We start from the raw sequence: 12,501 nt of genomic DNA, 5'->3' as shown, positions 1-12,501 counted from the left end.
AAGCAGACTTGCATTTTTATAGCGTTTTTACAGCCAAGTCACTAATGTAATATAGGATACGCAGCAATTAATTTGCACAGAGCAAGGTTCAGCAAACAGCAATGTGATAATGACCAGATAATCTATTTTAGTGATGCTGGTTGAGGGAAAGTATTGGGCCAGGACACCGGGGAGAACTCCCCTGCTCTTCAAAATAGTGCCATGGGATCTTCTACGTCCTCCTCAGAGGGCAGACAGGAATTTGGTTTAATGTCTCATCCAAAAGGCAGCACCTCAAACAATGCGGCACTCCCTCAGTACTGCACTCAAGTGTCAGCTTAGATTTTGTACTGAAGCTTGGGAGTGGGACTTGAACTCACAACCTTCTGACTCAGAGGTGAGAGTGCTCCCATTGAGCCACAGCTGACAAAGTGCCATTTCTAAAAAAAACTGCAGTGTTTGCGATAGCAAGAACATGATGGAATCAATATTACAGCTTTCAAGATGATATCTAACTGCATGAAGATAATTCACTGTGATGCACCAGTTATGTGACAGTCACTGATGTGCAGTAAACAATTGGCCATAATGAACTGAGCTACTTCTGAAATGAAAAATGAACTGTAATCCATGTTTGTGCAGGTAGGGAGAGAGAGTCAGCGAAAGAGACAGACAGACTCCCAAGATTATTTTGTCTGATTACATTAATCCTGAATTGCATTACTTCTTGCATATGAGTTAAAATGCAGAAGCTTTTGGGATCACACAATTTCATATGGTGAGAACATTTTAATAATAACCTGTAATGTCTCAGACTGTCAGGCATCAGAATTAAAAAGAAAAACTATTTTTTTTCTTATGACTACTAAATTTTATAAACAGTAATCTCAGAAAGCAAACCACAGGGTATATAACCATAATTATATAGAATTACAAATTCCACATCCTCTGTATTTTAGTGAGTATTCGATTATCAACGGGAAACTTAAAAAAAAAGGAAATGGCAGAAAGTAATAATTGAGCTGAGTACAAGTTGATATAACAGCAAGTTTATAAAAAGAGGTGCACTAACAGAAAACTGATAGCAGCAGGTGCAAAATGCAATGCTAAAACTTCTTCGAGTGCTATAACAGAAAGAGGCCAGTCAGGGAGGAATTTAATATCCTACGAACCTTTGGAGTTAAACATGACAATGAACAGGAGATAGTTAATATGCTAAATGATTACTGCTTGGAGGTTTTTAACAAGTAAGGTCATTAATAATATACCATCCAATAGAAAACGTCATTTCCTACACACTCCAGGACATTAACATTAGAGAAAGAGAGATTCCAGATAGGTTGAAGAGATTGAAAATGAATAAATGCCTGCGACGAATGATCTATACCCCAGGGTAGAGAGAGACAAAAGGTGGGGGAGGGGGCAGGGGGGAATTATGAGGCATAGATGATCAAGTAACACTGGGGAGGTTCCAACATACTAAAAAAACAGGCAAATATAGTTTCTAAGTTGAAGAGGAGTGATGGAGCCACATTGACCAATGACAGACCCATTAGCCTGATTATGATAGTAAAATTCAACGTTATCAGGGCACCAAAAGAGCAATCGATCAGAAGCCTGTTTTACAATCTGTCTGATATTGCTTGCCATTGAACTCATTGAAACTTGTATAATGGGCGGCTGATCCATTACGCCCATAGGGCTGGATTTTCGGGTTCTTTGTGCTCCGGAGCAGCGACAAATGGGGCGGCAAGATCTTCTGCGTCCGGTGTCGATCCTCCGGTCGGGTTTGGCGGTGGCGCTTAGAAGCACCGCCAGGAAGAGCCGTGCCAGGTGTGCAACACGTGAGTTTTGAATCACACCCGACCCGTACGCCCCGAAGCGCGATGACCGCCAGGTAAACCACAGCGATCCAGCCATGCCAGCACCGGTGAGATAAATAAAGTGCAGAAAAGGTAAGTGCGAGTGTTTATTCTTTTATTTATTTTTTTTGCGATTTGTGTTGTGGTGGCATGGGCAATGTTTTTGGAATGTTTTTGTGATTTTGTTTGTTTTGTTTTGTTTTTCCCCTCCCAAGGCCTCTCTCGGAGCGCTCCCGGCCCCGCACTTTACTTGGCGAGGTTCCCATTTTTGTGCTGCGAAAGTTGTACAACGCCTCCCTTCACGCTGCACCCCTGGTGCAGGGCTCAGATGGCAAAAATTTCGCCCCAGAGCGCAGGCTTTTCCCGGCCAGTAACTTTCCCGCCCCACCTCCGTTTTTGCCCCGAAAACGACAAAACCGAAAATCCAGGCCCATAGTGTATTCCTGCAAATAAAAATAACAGCGTCGGAGACAGTAAGTAGTTAAGATGCAAATGATGTTGCTTCCTCATTGACTACAAACAAGAAGTGATGCAGTAATGAGTCTCTGTAATTGATAAACACCTCGTATTCACAGGACATGAATTTCCATGAGGGGGTCTCCAGATCATCCTTTGTAACTTGGATGGAAGAGCTGCAGAAAATCTGGAAAAACTGCGTAATAAATGTTTATGCCATTTTTCAAGGAGTTTTGCTGAAGTTACGGTAGACAAAGAGCCACCACGGAAACCCACCACTCCCACCGTACCCACCCCCATTCTGTTGGAAGCTTTTTGATCTGCTTATGAGTGAATTGTCAGGAATAAAACAGGGCTACAGACAGCTACCAGGTTGTCCAGCTTTTGCAACAGAGAAGCTGTTTAAGATAAGATAAATCATGGAAGTGGGTTCGTGTGGCATATTCATTATTTTAATATAATATACAGATTAAGTCGTATGGATTGAACTAAGTGAATCTAATCATAACGATTTCTCTGTACATTTAACCTGACTGTAGAATAAAGCTGGTAGGAGAAAGGTAGTGAACAGAGCAGAGATAGAAAATATTTTCAAAAGAGAGCTCAACAAGGTTTGGAAGTGCAGCTGATCAGCGGCAAATTATGTTCAATATCTATGAATGCAATGCAGGGCATATGGGAAGTAAAAGTAGAAGTTTGAGTGGCACTCCAAAGGTGGGATTGGAGTTGCCAAAGGCAAAGTTGAAAAGAACCTCCACTGTAAAGTTGTTTCATTGTTCATTGTAAACAGTGTGAGGTGACTGTGATATATGAAAGCCAACCAAGCCCTGGAGATGGTGCACAGCAGAGCTACAAGGATGATTCCCTGCAGTGAGAGGGAAAAACAAGGAGGAAATAATTTAACAAGCTAGAATTATAACAACTTAGATTTATATAGTGCATTTAACACAGCAAAACATCCCAAGGCGCTTAACAATAGCGATATCAATAAAAACATTTTTAACACAGAGCCACAAAGGGAGATATCAGGACATGGTCAAAGAGATAGTTTTACAGGAGCACCTTAAAGGAGGAGAGAGGTAGCGAGACAGAGAGGTTTAAGGAAGGAATTATAGAGCTTGGGACAAAAGGCAGCTGAAAGCGATTATAATGTGGGGTATGCAAGAGATCAGAATTGAAGGAGCGCAGAGATCTTGAAAGCTTGTAGGGCTGGAGAAGGTTACAGAGATAGGGAGGGATAAGGCCTCGGTGGGGTTTGAAAACAAGGATGAGAATTTTAAAATTGAGGCGCTGTTGTACTGGGAGCCAGTGTAGGTCAGTAAGCGGAGGGATGATGGGTGAACAAGACTTGGAGTGAGTTACGATGCGGGCAGCAGAGGTTCAGATGAGCAGAAGTTTATGTAGAGTGGAAGATGGGAGGTCAGCCAAGTGAGCATTGGAATAGTCAAATCTAGGAGGTAACAAAGGCACGGATGAGGGTTTCAGCAGCAGATAAACTGAGACAGGGGCGGAGTCAGGCGATGTTACGGAGGTGGAAGTAGGCAGTCTTGGTGATGGAGCGGATATTTAGCTGGAAGCTCATCTCAGGGCCAAAGAGAAAAAAATGCAGGGATATGGGGAAAGAGTGGGGGAGTGGAATTAATTGGATTGCTCTTCGAAAGAGCCAATGCAGACTCTATGGGCCGAATGACATTCTTCTGTGCTGTACTATTCTATGATTATATGATTCTTTAGCCTCGAAAAGAAATGTCTCAGAGGTGATAAGTTACGCAACGGGTTAGAAATAATAAATTCAAAAATACATTTAAGGAAACAGGAGAAGAGGATAGAGGTGTATCACTGCAAAAGGCATATTTAGGATAAAACTAAGGACCTTTTTTGAAACACAAAGGATGTTCAACAGCTGAAACAGGTTAGCAGGGAGGCTAGTAGAGACCAGAGCACTGAACCTCCTTAGCAGGAAGAGGGTGCAGCTAAAATTCTGAAAGGATTAAATCAAATGGGCTTAAGGACCTTCTTTATCTGAATCTATCTTGTGATCTAGCTTTAAAGAAGTAATTTGCACGCTGCGTAACAGATCAAGGGTTTTTTGAGCTTGCTCTCTTGCTATTATACAAACTATTCTTCTGAATCGATAGATATGTTGATGTATAAAAATATGTAAGAATATATATGTATATATAAGAACTGCATTTAGATAGTGCCTTTCATGACCTCAGAAAATCCAAAACCGTTTTACAACCACAAAGTACTTTTGACACTGTTGTAATGCAGAGAAACACAGCAGACAATTTGTGCACAGCAAGATCCCACAAATAGTTATGAAATAAATAAAATGATAATCTGTTTTTAGTGATGTTGTTCGAGGGATAAATATTGGCCAGGACACAGGGGACCACCCCCCCCCCCCCCCTCCTCCACTGCTCTGTGTTGAAAAGTATTAGAAGATCTTTCACATTCACCCCAGGAAGGTCAGAGGGGGCTCATCTGACAGTGTAGCACTCACTTAGTTCAGCACTGAAATGCCAGCCTACTCTCTGGATTGGGGCTTGATCACACAACCCACTGATTCAGAGGCAAGAGTGCTACCACTGAACCACGGATGACACCGTTTATTAAAAGTTACAAATAAGGTAGTAATGAAATGGCTTACACCATTATGAAAGGATATGATGGTAACAAAAATGAAGCATTTTTATTTAAAATTGATTGCTGCTTGCTGATTTTTCAAACATTATACATGTCAGTCTGTCTGATATTCCTAACTCTGGGTGAGGCAGAGACAAGTATAGGGCTTGACTGACAGCTGTGTTGGGGGTGAAGATGTGGGTCAGGTCTGTAAAAGGGGCAAGGCAGTGATTCTTTGTAGTCTTTATGATGGACTGTCATGTGTCTAGTTGCTTCCAATTGTGGGCTTATATTTGGCCACCTGTACTTACCTGAGCAGTCAATCTGAAGCACACAGAAGTACAGAGCTGTTCAGAGCTCTGTGGTAGTGTTTTGCCATTTAAGAAGTGAACAAGCGTCAATCAAGGTTAATTTTATGTTGAGAATGAGTGCAGGTTAAGTATCTTAGTTGTTTTGACATTTTGAGATGAATAGTAAAGTTTGTAATTACTCTAGACATATTGTTTGTACAGAACACAGTACATTTATCTGTTTAATCATAATGTTAAATACAGCCTGAGTCACAGTGTGCTACAAGATATATTCTGCCACCTACTGAGATCACATGGGTGACGTGATATATTCCAATAAGCTGGAGTACAATGGCAACTCTTGCCTGTTTAAGCCCTGGGTTTCACTTGCAATGGCTTCTCTCCCACTCCTGCATTGTTACCTCTGGTGTCCCCCAAGGATCTGTCCTTGGCCCCCTCCTATTTCTTATCTACACGCTGCCCCTTGGCAACATCATCCAAAAACACAGCGTCAGTTTCCACATGTACGCTGAAGACAGCTCTACCTCACCACTACTTCTCTCGACCCCTCTACAGTCTCTAAATTGTCAGACTGCTTGTCAAACATCCAGTGCTGGATGAGCAGAAATTTTCTCCAATTAAATATTGGAAGACCGAAGCCAACACAAACTCCGTTCCCTAGCCATCGACTTATGTGGCTTGGTGTCAAATTTATTTGTTTTGTCTTAAAACACTCATGTGAAGCGCCTTGGGATGCTTTACTACGTTAAAGGCGCTATATAAATATAAGTTGTTGTTGTATATACACTTAGATATTGGACAGACTAAGGTTTGCAGGGGGTGCAATGTCAGTTGAACCACCACGGACCAGCAAAGTCCACAATCCCTGTTTATAATCCCTGTAAATAATCTCAGCAGCAGTCAGGGGGCTACAATTGGCCTCAACCCTCAGGGATAAAGTTGGCCAGGGACCCCCCGCTAAAGCTTGGGCATTGGGTTAAGCACAGGAAAGGGCTCAGCTGTGACATTCCCTGTGAAAAAAGAGCCTGCCTGCAGTCTCTCACTACCTAGACATACACTTTGTCAAGGCATCAAAGGGCAGCTGGCACTGTTAATCGTACACCAGCATGGAGTAAAAGCCTTCAGGAGAGAGGATGAGGACAGGGGAGAAAACTGGCATGTAAAGCAGGAATGAAAAAAAAAACCATTATGTGGAACAATGCTACCGGGATTTTCCTGGCAGTTCAAGTCAAAACAATCTTCAGTATTTCTCACAGTTACAGGTGCAAGAACAGTTGGCCATCAGCCACCCTGCATGTATATTACAGAGCACAGAGAGAATTATGCATTGCTGAGCAGTGTGATTCACCTGATTTCATGAGCAAAGAAAATGTGTAACTCACAAACGTGAATACCTTATCCAGGCTTTTTTTTCTTCTTTTGTGAAATAAAAGGCAGATCAAATACCTCACTGTGTATTGGCCTTCAGAGCATCCAGATAACACTGCTGACAATCACAGCAAGCTAGTCACTCCAATCATTCTTCCAGTGGCCCTTTTTGAACCCAAGAATGAATGAATAGTAAGTATGCCTCACTACAATGAAATATTATTCTGCATTTGCACAGACTTCACAGTCATTGCGAAGTGCATTCGAATTAGGTATAGAATATTGACAATCTGGGAGTTGTTTCAGTGCAGTAATTTGATCGAGGGATTCAGATGATAGCATAAATCAGAAATAGCACTCGTCTGAAATTTGAGACCGAATTACTCCAGAGTATTTATATTTTTATACGTCTCATATACAGATATACTGTCAAGTATATGGCTTCATGTTGTTGATTCATGACAACATTCCACATTACAGGCTGATTACTCGAAACAATGGCCTAGAAATTGGTTCACACTGGAAGGTGTAAAACAGGTGGCAAATGGTTCAACGGCGAGTCCACATTCATTCTGCCCCGGAAGTGGGTTGCCTGCCATTTTGGTAAAGGCTCCTGCATAGCTGTTCAGGGCGTGCGGTTGAAACTGGTGTTAGACCCTTTCAAATGCAAATAGGGGGCCTGGCACATGTTTGAGGCCCCGTTCATAAAGTTGGATTGTGCATGCTGCAGTCATGTTCTTCTGGCGCTTGGGGTCGCTGGGAAGGTCAGTTTTAAATTTGTTTCCTTACCTTATTGTGAGCACATTATATTTGCAAGCCGTAGCCAACAACCACTCTGCCCCCTCCTGATTGCCTCCTCGACTCTTGTTACAATCTTGGGACTGATAAGCTGCCTCAGGGGCCCCGACTGGTGTCTGCAGCTAGCCAGCAAGAAGCGAATGAGGCCGACGGACAAATTTGACATAGCCCTGCTGCTGGCCTTTTGAGGCACATTTCTAAGCCACTGAATTACTTGAAATGTGAAAAATATTGTGATTTGGTGAAATTTCTTAAGCATTTTACACATAGCAAGATCCTGCAAACAGCAATTCAATGAATGACTACCAAGTCCATTTTTGGTGGAGATGCTTGAGTGAGGATATTGGTCATAACACCATGAGAATTCCCTGAAATAAAAACAGAAAATACCGGAAATACTCAACAGGTCAGGCAGCATCTGTGGAGACAGAAACAGAGAAAACGTTTCAGGTAGATGGCCCATCATCATCAACCTAACACATTAACTCTGTGTCTCTTTCCACAAATGCTGCCTGACCTGCTGAGTATGTTCAGTATTTTCTGTTTTTATTTCATTTTTCAAGCATCAGCAGTTTTTTGCTTTTGTATGAGAATTCCCTACTTTGCTTCAAATCGTCTTGTCATGGGATTTATAATGTTGACCGAGACCTCATAAGATAGATAACTATATTCTTACAAACTCTTTTAGAAAAATAGAGGGCTAAATATCTGTTTAAAAAGGGAATTTTTAAGGACGCTTATGAAGATAATGTGTAATGCAGATGATGTTTCTTTGTTTTTTAAATTGACAAATCAAAATAAAAGGCAAGGATCATAGTGCAGGACACCACCGAGTTTCAGAAGAATAAGATAGAAGCTGTTAAATAAGGAGACTGTAACGAGATGACACTAAGTTCAGGTTTTAAAAACCTTAAGCTTGTAGTATGAAGGCAAGACATTTTGGTAAGCAGGTAAGAAGGAAGAAATTCAAATCTGTGAGATGATTCTGGACTTCAACACACTGAGAATGCAAAAGAGATATTTCAAGTTTACTTGGCACAAGAGAGGAAAGCTCAGGAGCACTGATCAGGGTAATAACAAAAGAAAGAAACTCAAGAAAAGTTGTGATGACGAGAGAGGTTAGAAGTGAGTGAGGCATAGCCCAGTTTATATCCTGTCCACTAGTGCAAGACAGGTATGTTGCTGGTCCGTGAGGATTCATCTCTTGAAAGTAACTGGTCAGGATTAACTAGTTTGGGTTGAGAGACTGGATTATTCTGCGGCTTTGATTGATTACATTATGTACGAGAGAAAAACAGGTTTACCTTCTTGTCAGTTTACCTGTGGTTGACTTGAATTGCTTGAGTGCAGACGATGAGAGCAAATAGTACTTGGAGGAATAAGCTTAATGGGCCAAATGGCCTTTTCTTATTCAATATCTTCTTACTGGGGTAGGGGTGATGGAGGCGGGGGGTGGAGGAGACAGTATAAGAACATTTTTCCAAGAAGAATTTTCAGATTAAATCAGTTCAGTTGACAAAACCAACATTGCATAGGTTCTAGTTGTTGAACACATTTACATTGCTTTTTGTAAAAAAAAATGCATGATTGAGAATATTGAGATATTTCATCAGAACATAGCAGCATCTGACCCTATTGGGATTCTGTTGTAAAAGCAGATTACTGTATATTCCCTTTTGCAACACAATGGAAGAGCACTAAAATTGTGACATCTGCTTCAACAGCATATAGTACAGTCAGGAGTGTAAAAATCTCAAAAATAAATGATAAAATAGAATCCAACATCCAATGTTCATAGACATTGCTGCAGTGCAGATAAAAACCAATACCGCTTTACAGTCCCATGGGCCATTTGGAGCTCGGTATCATAGGCGCTAAATCATGTTTTCTGTGCACTATGCCAATGTGTAATTGCATCACTGATTATACATTTTAATGCAGAACAATTGCAATTAAAAACAAATGAGTCCAGCTTTTCCATTGCACACTCATTTGAGATGGATGGTGAAAGGACCTTACCGGCAAGCTGCAATGTTTGAAGCCATCATCTATACATTTAAAATGGTCTCTACATCATCTCCAGTGTCAACGTTATAGGATTTGCTGACCACCACAATTAATTACATTCAATTTCATACTGTATTTTATTAAAATGCAGAGTCAGCAATATTGTTTAAATGTGAAACTCTCCAGAGAGAGAGTTGCTCAATTTTCCTTCCTTTGAGTTATTTTTCAGACTTGTGTATATACATTCCTAGCTGCTGCAGTGGACCACAAGATAATATAATTGTGAGTGTGAATGAAGGTAATTGGCAAAAGAACCAGAGGGGAAACGAGGAGTCATTTTTTTACGCAGTGAATTGTTTTGGTCTGGAATGCACTGCCTGAAAGGGCGGTGGAAGCAGATTCAAGAATAACTTTCAAAAGGGAATTGGATATATACTTGAAGAGGAAAAAAATGCAGGGCTATGGGGAAGGAGCAGGGATGTGGGACTAATTGGATAGCTCTTTCAAAGACATGATGAGCCGAATGGTCTCCTTCTGTTCTGTATGATTCGATGATGCAATGAAAAGGGGACGAAGAAGAGGCCATTAGGTCACTAGTTCAAAAAATAAATTCTCTCACGCAAAAGGAACTCAGGAAATAGGAAGTTGTGGGCAAGGGGCAAGTGTAGTGTAGTGGTCATCACGTTTGCTTTACACACAAAAGGTCCCTGGTTCGATCCCGGGCAGAAACATTATTACCACAGAAAGAAGTTGAGGCCAATTCACTAAATATATTCAAAAGGGAGTTAGATGAAGTCCTTACTACTCGGGGGATCAAGGGGTATGGCGAGAAAGCAGGAAGGGGGTACTGAAGTTTCATGTTCAGCCATGAACTCATTGAATGGCGGTGCAGGCTAGAAGGGCTGAATGGCCTGCTCCTGCACCTATTTTCTATGTAACAAGGGAAGGAGGGAACATGATAGGCACATCCCATTTTCTGACTCACTGGAATGTCAGTTTTGGTCAGAAATTGAGACGGTTTATGCAGCAGTTTACTATTTAATGATGTTTTGAAATTGTGCGTTTTTGGGGAAAGTATTCCATTATCCTAACATGAGTGGAAATCTTCCATTTACCAATTCAATTTCAAGGTTGCTTTTCCCAATTACTTTGCCTTAAAACAGTTAAATTCATTTGCCTGGACAGTTACTGCAGCTATGATTGATGTCCCTTCTACAAATACTAAATGAATTACCACAATGATGTAATGGGTCCTTAGAAGAACCGTAATTATATTTCTTTCCAATCTGCACTCTGAATTATCACAAAGAAGAAAGTGGGTTCAAAATAGGAAACAGCATCACTGATGAAGGGAATCTTGGAAAATGTCATTAATGAACAAGAAAACTCAGAACTGCTAAATAGAGAGAGAAAACAAAGAAATAGAATTTTTTAAAATTTGTAATAAGAACACATTTCTGGAATATGATACCCTACTATAATGTTATTCCAGCAGAAAAGATATTTCTACATATCTCCCAATATGTTGTATTATCAATTTATTTAACAACAGGGAATTTCAATAACTCACTGGCTTTCGCCTGCTGATTAACAACAAACAAGACCAATCAACATGCAGGAGAGAAAGTGACTACAATATAAGTAAAAGAAGGACACACAGACAGACTGAGAGGACAAACCACCCACAAAAAGAACAAGCTAGCATTGAATTTGATTTTAGGCAGATATAAGTATATGTTCTTACCATTACTGGGAGGTGGCAGTGCACCAGAACCCGCTCGCAATAGGTATGAGTTTATGGCGAACTCCTCATTGGGGTTGGACTCGAGGGCTGGATGAGAGACGCTGCTGTCAAGCAATGGCATTTGGTAGTCTTTCACACTAGATGATGAAAGATGGGTGCTGGTCTGCTGGGCAAATGGATGGCTGGGCGATGATGAATGTGGGATGGGACGACCTGGGGAAAAGAGGGTCAGTTGTTGAATGGTGTTAAATCACATGATGCACAATTTTTCAGTTAAAGTGCATCAAAAACCATAACTGTGCAATGCCCAAAAAAGCAGCGCTGTGAGGGACTATCTTTTTCTCAATTGGCCTGTTTGTGTATAAAACAGATTGAGAAGTGAGGCAGGCCAAGTTCAACAATCTGATTCACCCAGAAGCTAAGCGTTCAGAACGAGAGTATGCTTCATACAAGGAATAGATGGGAACAGTTTTTCCCAAAGATTATTTCAACTGATGAAAAGTGCTGAGCACTTTCCAACAGAAGAATCTATTATTTTATAGATATGAAATAGGTTACTATTAAAGTTTTTTTGTGTGCCAACTTTCTCGTCAAAGTCCCACTCCTGAAAGTATTGACTCCTTGCTGAATATGGCTCCACAGGGTACCAGTTGCCCTTGGATTCCTTGCCAAGTGGCCATTATTATTGTGTGAGCTTTGATGGTGAACACTGGCAGACTATTTGACTGTGAGGGGCATCATAATTGAATCCAAATCTGCCTTACCTGATGTCCACGCATGTACACTTCCAGCCGGGTCAAAAATTGGACAGGGATCAAAAATTGGGACCCTGTCCGAGTTTTCCCTTCCTAACCCAGGAATGCCACACCAATTTTAAAGGCCCCTACCACTCCTACTACAGTCCTATAACAAATGAATGATCGGGTGTCCCATCTATTTGAGCACCTGATTCCAAAATGATGATCCTGACAATGTTAGGGATACAGATCAATAAAATCATTTTTTATAAAAGTTACTGGAATAATAAAAATCCTATTGCAGAACGATTATACTGGTTCTGGGCATTAAAAAGTTTGAATAATTTTGATGTAATATATGTAACTGCTTTAAGCAATTGCCTTCCCACAAACAATTTATATACATATATTAACTCTTGTAAAGTTCAGATATTGCTGTGAGATGTATCATTAATGCAACATTGTATCTGTTTGCACTTATAAATGTACTAATACAAATCTTTCTTTGAATGTTCTACAAGTTTCAAATGCTTTTTATTCTGGTCACAAGGAACAACAGAGCAACTATGACTTGATTGCTGACCACAATCGCATTGTTCTTGGTGCCCATT

At 40.8% G+C, this 12,501-nt stretch overlaps 1 protein-coding gene and 1 non-coding gene across 7 annotated transcripts in view; one reads left to right on the top strand and one right to left on the bottom strand.

Annotated features, from left to right (window-relative positions):
- tenm2a (teneurin transmembrane protein 2a) overlaps positions 1 to 12,501 on the bottom strand; it is a 652,746-nt gene that overhangs the window by 403,564 nt on the left and 236,681 nt on the right. For all 6 annotated transcript variants that reach the window (XM_070878095.1, XM_070878096.1, XM_070878097.1 and 3 more), the window contains exon 2: positions 11,154 to 11,366. In XM_070878095.1, the coding sequence (XP_070734196.1) occupies positions 11,154 to 11,366 (213 nt within the window). The remainder of the gene's footprint in view (positions 1 to 11,153; positions 11,367 to 12,501) is intronic.
- trnav-uac (transfer RNA valine (anticodon UAC)) lies at positions 10,072 to 10,140 on the top strand. The gene has a single exon. It is a non-coding gene; the product is annotated as a tRNA-Val (tRNA).

This window comes from Pristiophorus japonicus, chromosome 4, assembly GCF_044704955.1.
Source record: "Pristiophorus japonicus isolate sPriJap1 chromosome 4, sPriJap1.hap1, whole genome shotgun sequence".
Lineage (NCBI taxonomy): Eukaryota > Metazoa > Chordata > Chondrichthyes > Pristiophoridae > Pristiophorus > Pristiophorus japonicus.
The sequence above is the reverse complement of the archived record's forward strand: the minus strand, read 5'-3'. Positions and strand labels throughout refer to the sequence as shown.